The sequence below is a fragment of the Xiphias gladius genome, chromosome 10 (genome assembly GCF_016859285.1).
Source record: "Xiphias gladius isolate SHS-SW01 ecotype Sanya breed wild chromosome 10, ASM1685928v1, whole genome shotgun sequence".
Lineage (NCBI taxonomy): Eukaryota > Metazoa > Chordata > Actinopteri > Istiophoriformes > Xiphiidae > Xiphias > Xiphias gladius.
This window is the reverse complement of record NC_053409.1, coordinates 5,161,154-5,173,607: the sequence shown is the minus strand read 5'-3', so window position 1 is coordinate 5,173,607 and position 12,454 is coordinate 5,161,154. Positions and strand designations below refer to the sequence as shown.

At 41.1% G+C, this 12,454-nt stretch overlaps 1 protein-coding gene across 4 annotated transcripts in view; it reads right to left on the bottom strand.

The window, feature by feature from the left end:
• Window positions 1-12,454, bottom strand: part of daam2 (dishevelled associated activator of morphogenesis 2) — a 97,549-nt gene that overhangs the window by 50,661 nt on the left and 34,434 nt on the right. For all 4 annotated transcript variants that reach the window (XM_040136575.1, XM_040136573.1, XM_040136576.1 and 1 more), the window contains one exon: window positions 8,028-8,311. In XM_040136575.1, coding sequence (XP_039992509.1) covers window positions 8,028-8,195 — 168 coding nt within the window. In that variant the 5' untranslated portion in view covers window positions 8,196-8,311. The remainder of the gene's footprint in view (window positions 1-8,027; window positions 8,312-12,454) is intronic.

The following is a 12,454-nucleotide window of genomic DNA, read 5'->3' as shown; positions in this document are numbered from 1 at the left end:
GAGCAAGAAAAGGACAACAGGAAAGGAGTGGCAGGGTAGGCTAAGGGCTAATACATCTTGAGAGTTTATAATCTGGACTGCATGTTTCATTTTGTTATTTCCCAGTGGAAGAGGTACCAGTTTGCAATCCAAATCAGAGAAAAGTGAAAAGAAAGATGAAGTCGAGGATGAGGACATCGGGTGGGCGGAGGAATGTTCCTGTCATACTGGCCAGAGGACTTTTCACTTTCCAGTAATGCAATATCCCACCATTTTCTTCCACCTTCAACCCTCCCCCTACGCCTTCAAAATGTGCTCCAATACCACATCCGCATCACATGGCCTCTCCTCATAAGTGTAGTACCACCCAAAAAACACCCAGTCCCTCTCTCAGTTTTCCAAAACAAAACAAAACAAAACAAAACCACTTTCCACTTTGCTGTGTAAAACCTTCTCTTGATGTGCCCCAGTCCTCCTACACCAGCGCGCTCGAGTTGGGAATTCACATAAACCAAAGCTAATATTGTTACACCTGCTCCTCGGGAGGGGAAAAAAATACATACCTAAGTCCTCTGAACCTTTTCTTTCATATTTCATCCAGAACTGCCTATTGAATAATATTACAAATTAAAAAAGGGTGTCGTGACTGTGAGCTTTGACTGTCATGTCTGCTGCAGACTGACTGACCTCCTCTGTCACTCAATTTCCTGCTTCTCAAGACTGGTGGGCTTCTCAAATGTGCTGAGATAATACAAAAGATATGGGGGAGAGAGAGAGCTCAGATAGCAAATTTAAACATCTTTTCTATAACAAATTTGCTTGATCCACACATTTAAAAGGAAACTGATTAGCCTCCAATGTAATTTTGTGTGTGAAACTCAGATAGTTATTAATGCATGTACACAATATTATAAAAGGAAGAAGGTACAAAGTAGAATTTATTGTCATGTGAATTCAGTACACAGGGGAATGAATTGATTACAGTTACCTTCCAGGAATGCGATGAGAAAATCTATATATTCAGTCTAATGTCTGCATTAAGTAGTACGTATTTACCTTTAGTCTTCCTTAGTATAAAGGCTAGACGCGGCTTTGTAGCCCCTAAACAAACGCCTAGCAACATGGTAATAATAAATGAAGTTAAAGTTGTGTTCAGACAAAAAGTAAAGCAAATTTCTGCCCTGCCTTATTTGCACAAACTTGCCCACTTGTGCTCTTTGTGTTTATATGTAAATTTACAAAATGCTCAGGCATTAACTGTAGCTAGCTAGCAACTTAATAACCAACCATTTATTTTCCTCCAAGTCCCAGTAATAGCACAAAACTTTCTTTAAATTTCAAACATTTTCATCTTGTGCTCATGTCTTTGCCTCAGTTTGTGGTGTTGAGAGTGAATTTGTGCCCACTTGAGTCTTTCCATTGAGTTTGTATGAAATCCTGACTAAAGTACACTAGATTTGTAATTAATGCACAAACATGAAATTGATATTAATATTCTTATCTCACCCTTGGAAGCACAGAAAATATGTTTATTTCTGAAAATGTTAAATTATTCCTCTAAATGCCAACATTTGGCCTGAGATCTTTTAGGTGAAAGTGAGCATAGTTAACATATGCATGGTGTACAGTATTACCCCTTAGGGATTGTGATGATGAAAGCATCTTAGCACATTTGCTACCAATCATGGCTTATATGGCCACATAAAATCATTTGCATGACATAAAAGGAGTCAGATGACACAAAATGTCCATGGATTATATAAAATATGTATCTACACCATATGGAAAGAGTGTAAAGGGAGGGAGAGGGTTGAGTTGCAATGAAACATGAGAGTTATGTCAAAGCAATGTGGGAAAACCTAAATACCTGCTACTGCTCTTTGGACTACACATCTACTCCAGGAACTGACTGGGTAAGTGCATGCCGCAGGAGTGGAGGCAGCCACAAGTCCTCCAACCTTAACAACCATATAGGTCATTTTGTCCCTACCCTCAGATACATCCCATAGGAGTACACCAGCAGCAGGTGTAGCCTTCCAGACCTTTTGCTGTCATGGTAACAATAATAAATGCTCATGGTTTGGTTGCGATCAGGCAGAAAAAGATAGATAGATCATGGTTTGGGGTTAAATGAGTACTTTGTCAAGGTTACAGGACCTTCGTCGTCTTGGTTACAAGAATAACACGTGGTTAAGGTTGTGGAATGGTCATGGAGAAAAGAAACAACACTGATTATCGGTTTGACACATGAAATGAACAATGGATTCACACTTGAAAGTCCTGTGTTTTGGGTCTGACACATCCATCCGCCTCGAACTCCTCCCAATGCTGGCTCTGTCGCTCTTTATAATACATTACCTGACCTGACGTAACTATGGGTCATAATAAGCTGCTTGCACACACAACCTTTGGGGTAATTTTTTAATGGAGGACAGTTTTGAGGCAGAAGGTACAAAGCAGAGTGGAGAGGTGAAAAAGAGTAAGGAACGTGGTTTCTGCATATATGCAAATCTGTGTGTGTGTGCGTGCGCACATTTGAAATAAAGAAGGAGGCAATCGTAACTGACACTGAAATGTGAGGGAAACTAAATAAACAGAAAGAGGGGTCAGTGAGTGAGCAGTTGTGATTGACTGGCATCTCCTATGCCAGTCATTGAATGAAATGAACACGAATGTTGTCACTGATTTTTCCACCTAAATGGGAAATGTGTGTGGTCCAAGAATGACAGCCTTTCGTATGCATGTGCATGTATGAAGTGGCATTTCACCACTGGAAATTAATGTCTTCACCTCATGTGAAGTGTTACAGTACTAGTTGAGAGGGTCAGTCTGGTGTGGCACTGACACAAACACGCAGACATCAGCTGCATTGTATCCTGCAGCAGTCTCTCGAAGAGACAGGAAAGCAGAGGAAAGACAGGCAAGATGGCAGGAAGTCATAAGAGGCCTCCAGGGGACCCACAGGAAGCTGTAGCTGCCATTATTGACCCAAACGAGATTCAGTGAGTTTCTGTGTGATGCCTGCCAGTGTGTGTGTGTGTGTGTGTGTGTGTGTGTGTGTGTCTGTCTGTCTGTCTCTGCTACACCAGGCCTAGCCTCACAACTACTGGAATTTTTGGCACAAGGCAAAGACTGGCGCTAAATCATTTACCACAGCCAGAAAAGACCAAAGACCAAGACCAACTTCTTATTCTTAAGATATGGTGAGAATGGATTTAGCAGCTTTACATCACCTTACAAATCTCTCTCATTCAAACACAAACACACAAACACACACACACACACACACACACACACACACACAGACACACAAACACACAGTAACTGGGCTCACACCATTTTAGCATTATTCAGATGAGTCATAGTATCCTGTCTTTGATGAGTCAGTCAGCAGCCTTTGCTAGCCTACTACCTCTCCCCTTGTCCAAAATAAGGCTTGACCAGTTCCATGATAAGTTTTGGCTCAGGACAGTAAGAGCTGGCTTTACAACAGAGGTAGGAAGAGAGTATTAGAAATGGGGAGCCAGACAAATGCAGGGGAAGGAGGGAGAGAAAAAGAAAGGAAGGAGGCTGTATCCAAGGGTGCACACTGGAGGAAAGTCACTCCCAATGGCTCAAAGGGTGGAGAACATTTCCATCCCCTCTTGTTACGCAACACATTTTTGATTTGCGTCCGGCTCGAAAGTAACACTGGAGGGAACATTACGACAGAATTTATGTTTTAAAGACTCGGGTTTTCCTGGAAACACAAGTTGAGGTTTCAAATGAGAGAGGATAATTTTACCATCACTGCTTTGAGAACATAATTTACATGCATCTATAAACAGTGATGGGAGTAATATGGAGTGGATGGTATTAAAAGGTAGTGATGCACAGATGCATTGCCTGACATTGGACGGCTGGCCCACTACCCAGAGTGGTTGGATTAAAACTGTCCCAAATTACGAGAAAGAGAAAGAAAGAATGATGCTCCCAGATAGGGAAAGAAACAGATAAAGCAGACAGAAAAAGAGTGCAGAGAGAAAGGCATAAAGAACACACACTAATCTGATGTCTGTCAGTACTTTACTTGCCAGATGTTTGCCTAGTAGACCTTCAGCTGCACCAGTTTTGCTATATATGCTGTACATTATATTCTCTCTCATCTCAACTTGCTGCAGATGGATGAAAGAGCGGGTCGTCCCTTTTATTAATTAGAGAAACAATGGAGGATTAACTTGCTACCTGTGTTGATTAAACAATTAATGCCACGCAGATGCTGAGTCAGGCTATGCAACTTTCTTTCTTAACAACTAAAATCAAAACTGAGACATTTACATTCAATTCTATTCCACAGCACACTCTCCACCCAAGTCCTGCCAAGTCTGTTGCATTTTGTCTTCTAATTTGTTTTCTTTAATTTAAAAATGTTTTTTCTGTGGTGGTTCAGTGGCAATTCGTCGTCTGGTTCAGACCCTTGCAAATGTGTCGATACATATGCGACCATATGCCAATCTTTCCACAGTAAAGCCACGTGTCCACTGCTACCAGTTGAAACTTGTAAATGCCAGTCTAGTTGTCCCCAAACAACCTCACATCTTGGTTTCTCTTTGAAGAAAAAAAAAAAAAAAACTGCATTTGGTTTACCATACTGCCACCAGTGAGAAATGTACCCAAGTACCTAAGTGATTGAACAGAACCCATTTTCAATTACCTAAATATGAGACTCCACATTTAAATCCACATTTAAAAATGAAAAGTTGGCTTTTTTTTGTTTTGTTTATCAAGGCAATGTCAGTGTTCTTCAGGCATTGCCAAACTTCACAAATGGCCTATATATCAACTATGCGTGCAAAGCTTCAAACCCTGGTGGAAAGAAACTGTTGCACCCAGATCCATAAAACAGAACCCAGAACTGCAGCACATTTGCTATCAGGAAATTCTGCGGCCAGATGCAAATGTGTAGTTTAATTGATGCGATCCATTAGCCCCTCTGATGTGGTGTTTCTTCATTGTGTCCAAATCACTGGTGATTGCTTCCAGGTTCATTTCCATGGGTTTTTCGAGTTCATTATCAGGCACAGGAGGGTTTCATATAGGTTTATAACAGACTTGGAACAAGTTTATTCTTCAGACTTTCTCTGGGATGAGTTTTTGCACATTTGGCAGTGTTTACACAGGGGAGCCAAGGATGAATCCCACACAAGCTTATTCTGCAATATGAGTTTTGTAAGTAACACACCAAGGACAATAAGTCATCTCTTTTGCATTACTACATTACTTAGTCAATGGTCCTACATTTTGCATGAATTAGCAAAGTTTAATATAGGTTGCTTAAAGTTACACATTTGAGAACTCTTCCAAAGAACTGACAGCAGATGCAGAAAGTGTGGTTCTGAGACACCAGAACTTGTAGTTGTATCTTTGGTAGGTGATAATGGCCAAATTATATGTGATGAGAGTTATCAAGTTTATCTCCATAGTAATATGTCTGTTCTTTGTAAATCTACCTCTATCATCCAAAGTAGGTGATCATCCAAAAAACTGCAAGAGACAGAAACGTTATCATGTATTCCATTTAATATTTAAAGCAACGGCCAGGCACATTAGATAAGTTACAGCTGAGGATTTTCTGGCTGACAATTTTCCATGTAATATTCCTGAGATAAGGCAGCTCTAAGGCTTTACCTCCACTAATAGTGTCAGCTCAGTGGGCACTGCACAGTCTCTAGACACAACGGAAGACCCCATTATGCACGTGAAGACACATGGAGATGGTTTACTCCTCCGTTTGGCCAAGATCTGTCACTCCCACACCAGAGGCTCCGTTAAGTCTCATTCTCCTCGTCAGGAAAACCTTCATAACAATAATCCTGTCTCCCGTTTCCATGGAAATGGACTATGTTATGTTATTTCCTATTTTTCTTTATTTCTTCCCCTCGCTACATTGACTCTCTGCTTGTGTTACAAGCAGTGTGAGTAGACTAAGTGACTGCTCGAGGTCTGGTTGTACAGATTTTTGGACGACTGGTCAAATGTGTCAGCATGTCGGCTGCGAGATCAGTAAAACAGATGTGGAAGACCAATGGCTTGGCCAGATGACCATCATTAGGTAGAAGTAGTTTGTGCACTGGTCATCCAATCAAAGCAGACATAAATCAAACTGTCACAGGTTGAATGATCATCTCACTGGAACCAAATCTTTTCCCTTTCAAATTTTCTAGCATGAGTTTTTAAGTGTTGTATTCAATGCTGAAATTCTGCAATAGAGCTGACAGGATGAACCAGAACCCAACACAGAGATTACCCCGAAGACAAAATATCCAAGATTGTGAGCGACACCATCAATGTAGCTGTCCAACAACGATCTTCTTAAGAATAATCTATTCACAACATGTGGAAGGGCCAAGATCCAATGAGAAAATGCCAAATCCTCTTTCTCTCCAGGGTTGAAAAGCTGCAAGTCAAGAGGTTTTGAAATCAGGGACGAATTCTTCTGCTCTTTTTCTTCTTCAGCTCATGCATGCAGCTCATGCATCTGAGGGCATTATGTCATTCCAGTATAGGAATACTGATCAGGGCAATCAATGTTTGATTGCTACAGTCCTAAATTTTACTTTTCTCTAATAATGCCACTATATTTACAGAAACATCTGAGGTTTAATCACTTGTGCACTACGAGTGATTATAAAGGAGCCTAAACAGCCAATTTAGGGTCAAATCAGGTCATTTAGCTGGAAAAAGGGGGAAGAAACACCATTGGGAAAACATCTGCCTTGATAAAAGTGAATAATTTCCTAACACAAATGGAATTTCACTTAATCTCCTGAATTAATTATGACAGTTGGAGGAAGGATATATCCTGCAGGCATTGAAGTTTAGCATTCCCCAAGACTAAGACTGGACAGTGCCAGAGGCAGTCCTGTAGCAATGCTGCTGAACAAACTGTTGAGAAAGGGAGACGGAGAGAAGCAGGAAATATGAGGTTGAGGGAAATCGACAGAAACACTGAGATGGAGACAGACAGGACCGAAGCAAACAAAGAGACAGAAACAGCAAAGCCCTGTTCTTCCAGCAAAGCCAGAACCAGGTTGTATGGCAGCTGAAACCCAGAGCAGACTTCTCCATTCTGACAGCTGTGCCCTGATCCCTCTCCACACCAGAGGTACATGCCAACACAGCCATGCCAGTTTGGCACTGGTACAGACCAACAACCTTTGCTAACAAGTGTGATCTGTGCAAGAGATGGGAACTGCAGGAAAAGGGTGGACTGCATGTATTGGGAGAGATGAGCTTCTGAATATGTTGAATGGAGTGTTAGTAGTGGGGTTGGGGCAAGGCTTCACGCAACCATCAAGTAGCCTTCGGCATGACCCAATCCCTTTCAATTCCTGTCCGTAATCCTGGACAAGGAAAAGAATCGGGCTGCTCAGCATTAGGGAAAAAGAAAATCCCAGGATTTATATTGTACCAAACTACTATTTGGAGCCAACTTCATATATTTTTGTAGCGTTTTCATTTTCATGAGCAGTATTTATGTTTGGTGACTAAATTTGGTCTTTTGTCCTTAGTGCAAAATTCATAAAAGCACAGAATTGCGTTACATTCAAGTTGAATAGGCTCATTAAAATTTCAGTAGATGGTAACAGGTAGATACGGAGATAATGCAGCTATTTCTTCTATTTGTGTTCAAATTTCCTGGTAATGTGCATCTATAAGTTCCACCCTTATATAAATCACTAAGTATTTGCAAACATAGTCCCAGTAGACTATCAAAGTAGTTACACTGCAACTGCTAACAAGCAGTCAGCTTACAGGGGAAACACACTGTAAGACTGACCACTTGGTTCTTATTGCAGTTGCATTCGGTGAGCAAAATGCCTAGTAGATCACTTAGTGTGATTCTGCCCCACCAAATAACTGAAGGGTTTATTAGTCCAACTGTCAAAATTAATAAGACACTCCATTACCACAAATCAAATTCCAGAATGTTTTGTGTTAAGACTTAGGCCTAAGTCTAGAACTAGCTCGCTCTATGTATTCAGATTGCTCCATGCATGCTTACTTACCACAAGTTCGGAGAAACGTGCATGCAGCTCCTCAGCAGGCGGCATGGGGGCACTGAACTCTAGCAACTGCAGGGGCACACTGTCCTTCAAGTTAATCTCTGGGGGCTCGCTGCTGCCAAAGCAGCACAGGAAGCCCAGGCCCGGCCGCGTCCTCTTCCTGGGGGGCATGATGGCTGTGGTGACACAGGTGGAAGTGATGGCGCTGGACCAAGAAGGTAGAGGAAGGGGCCAGGGGCAGGGAGGGGGAGCGAAGGAGAATGAGGCTGCTATCTAGGGGGCATGATCTGGAACAGAGAGGAGAAATACAGAAAAGGTTACACAGAGACAATGCAAGCTGGCTTATGTTTAGCTTGCAAAGTCTTATTAAGAATAAATGTATTAAAGTCATTGCAATTCAAACAAGCATGTTTAATGTCACAATGTATGACAATTCCATGTACAGTATATTTTCAATCAAAATATTGCACAACACACAGTCAGCCTATTTACACGCCCAGTATCTGGTTGATGTTTCCTTGGAAAGAATTATTTGAAGTGCACAGGAAGCAAAGTAATGTATGTTTCCAGCAGCTCCAGTTTGTTTGGAAAAAATACAGGAAGATGCATAGGCAGCAACAGCCACTGTGGCCAAACAAAGGTGCAAAAAAATGCTGCCTAATAAATCTTCATCAAGAGAAAATACAACCAACAAGACATTACAGTACTGGATATACAGATTGATTAAGAAGCAATCCCTGGAAAGTACAATGCAGAAATGCTTTGGCAATGAGGGTCTACCAATACAGATGACACTGACAACAACAAGGAAGCAGCAAGTGCAAGAATGTTAACAACTATTCATTTCATATTCTTTATTCTCGTCACTGAGTTCATATGAACATATGCCAGGGTAGAGATGTTCTTGCTGTGAGGCAAAAGAGCGCAGAGGTAGCAGGGGCTGCCATCATATCCTCGTCTTGACATTGGTTGCTTTTGTGCCTCGACAAAGAAACCTCTTGTCCGTGAGGTACAATGGTGCCTATGCAGTGTGTGTCTGTGAGTTGTTTGTGCAGATGTGCCCTGAGAGCTGGACCAGCAATGTCCTCACTCCTTCAGTGGAGCAGACACTGTGTATATGTATGTGTGTATGGACAGCAATGAATGACACCCACTACAACACGACCACAGGACTGAATGGACCAAGAAACCGTAGAGGATTTCCTCAGTGCTACGAAAAGTATATGGTTGTTCTTAACTGTATGAATAATACACTCATTACACCATATTATGTCTTATCAGGCATACACACACAATGTGAGCATACACCCACAACGGCTCACACAATTGCCAAAGCTCCAAAGCTCTGCATTTGTGAATGAATGGACTTCAAGTCTGTTATGCAAAAGCCATAGACGTGCACATCCAGCAGTAATATTTGACCAAGAAATCAATTTGGAAGTTATTTATATGAAATGTCCATGACGTTTCCAACAAGAACACAGAACCAAGACCAACACACAAATATTTAAAAACAGCAAATACAAAATGTTATGCCTTTGTTGATATTTGTACATAACCAAACAAGCATTACGCAATGGCTAGAGCTTTGCACTCGTCTGTTTAATATGGCTGTGAAAATTTATGACTTCAGTTTCCACAAGAAGCCACAATCTACTACATCTTGACTGAGCACAACTCTCCGCCATCACTCTCTCACACATGTGCTCAGCATAGGAGTTCTCACTGCACTGTCTAAAAATAGGCGGATGGTAAATTCTTTATGAATGCGCTCGGCCCTCAACGGGAGCTTAAAGGGGAAAAAATGAAAAGAAGACACCACATTTCCATTTTGCCTTTTCGTCTTTTGCTCATTTAGTTTTTCCGCTTCCTTGAATCCGCCTTCCCTCTCAAGGCAAAAGAAGCAGAGCTGTGCACAGCTACAAATTAACTGGAGGCAATTCTAAATGAAAAGCAACCAAAGTTTTTTTGTATTTTCTTAACATGGAAACACTTTTGCAACCATCAGTGGAGTTATTTTACAGTATTGTATATTCAATTATTCTATATAAATCACTTTCAGATATGGAGACCGTTTCATAGTCATTGCATCAGTGTATTGTATGTCAATTATAGCATGTGTGGCATCTTGTATATGTGTGCCTGTGTGTGCGGTACATCTGATACTGCACTTCTGTGTGTGTGTTATGATAGCCGAGGTGACAATCCCTGAAAGCCCCCCCAAACAGGGCAGGATGAACCTGCTTCAGGGCTCCAAGACAAAAATGAGTTGTGGGCCCCTATTTACCCTCTATTCCTCCTCATGTTGCCTTTACAGTAAGTACCCCTTAGGTACAAAGGACACTGAAGATTACAGACAGTGTCTTCATTATATTTTGCCCATGCAGACCCTCAGAAACTGAATGCCAGTTAGTAGTTAGTGAGGGTGGAATGACAGTAACACAAAGAGGGAATTTTGCACTAAAATAACTGCAACTTTGGAAGAATCTAACACTGTTGCCAGTTTGCACACTGGCAAAAACACAGATCTGCCCAAAATGCCCATGCTAAATAAATCATTTGATTGGAATGCTGGTCTGCTGCTAATTTTTGTTTATTCGGTTTTTGGCTGGACTGTGAAAGTGAGACCAGCTTTATAAATGTGAAGTCGCTGACTGACTCAGCCGGATACCACGTAACTGAGTGATAAAGTTACACCATTGGTTGGCTGGCCGAGTGTTGGAGTTTCCCCATTGGCATTGCTCTTTCAGAATTAACTTGCACGAACAGTTTCTATTGCTTCATCAGGGGGCTGATTACAGGCAGTGTTGCCAATTTAGCACCTTTTTGGCTAGATTTACTGATTTTTCACAACACTTTAGTTTTTCAAAAAAGCACCTAGCAACAAATATAGCAACCTTTTGGACAAACCTTAACTACTTTCTATTGAAGAGAGTTTCCAGTATTGCCCTGTGAGTGCGAGGTCAGGCTTTACCTACACAGGCACACCTCTCAATGTGTCTCATTCAATTGATCGCATGGCAGCTGTATAGACGTGAACGAGCTTCTTACTATCTCTCTGAGTGATCATTTTACAAGTAAATAAAGCTGAAATCACACCAGAGCTGTTGTCTTTAATTTATGTGTGATGTGATTTTGTCAGACGATGTCACAGTTTTAATAATCAGGATTTTAGCAGTGCAGACCAGTGGCCTGAAAACAGCTTGCACTGCTGGTTAACATGTAGTCTTAATGGGCCACGTTTCAGTCACTATTTCATACTTGTTCAGTTGTCTGCAAACAAAAACAGAAAAGCATGTAAATGAGAACAGCTTTACTGGGAATTCGGCTGTATTAAAATACTGTATATGTGAGCACAGACAGTAGGAGAGAAGCAAACAGATAAATGGCTGAAACTGGCTGACACTAGGTAGAATGCAAATACAACACGATGACATTATGAAGATGCTAATTAGCGTATTACATCATCTAACAACATTTAGCGACTTTTTGAGAACGCTTTTCTACTAAATCCTCAATTTTGTACATTGACCATACACGGTCCAGCCATACACTAGGTTTTGACCTAGTCTTGTTCTAAAATTCTCTGCTTGGGATGAATAAAGTTATGGAACTGAATTAATTCAATCAATCAGATTTTAATTAATCTGAATGAATGAAATTACCATTAACCAATGACGGCCAAGATAATCCAGCCTTGTCCCCAAAATCGCTACCCTTACGAAACGACTTACAGCAGTGAGTCATTTTTGCCAGCTATTTTGAAATTGCAGCAAAGTCACAGTTTGAAAATTTTGTGTAAACCTTTCCTTAAACATTATCCACTTTTTTCCCCCCAATAGAAGCATGGTGCTAACAATCTAAGACAACTGTCACATGTGCATGCGGTCCAAAATTGCATGGATGTACTATATAGGCATAGATGAGCATTCACTGTGGTTAGTCGGTGGGGAAAAAAGAAACAGTATAGAATTTTAAAACAATGACATGACAGAATTAAAAAAAAGAAAAAAGTCTACTTCAGGGAGGTAAATTATGGAGATTTTTTTAATACAATTACACTTGAAAAGGCTCTGCATCGTACTATTAACAGTGACAGCTCTTCATCGTTTTTATTACTATAAGATAAAGTATGAGCTAGTGCCAAATCTTTATGGTGGTGATTTAGTTATTGTTGCTGTGGACAGCTGGTGGAGCCTAATGGAAAAGAGGCCACTCTGCAGGGGCTTTAAAGCTATTCATCAGAAAACACAACCTAAATCCCCTGTCCAGTGTCTGTGTGTATATATATATGCATGTGTGTTTCTGCTTCTGCTTCTATCTTCACTCTCCCATAGAGCCCCACGTGCGGACAGTCCTCACTCAGCACTAGTTCTGCTGGCCTGCTTCCAGTCCATGCCCATGGAAAGTAGGCCAAGGAATCCAAATAC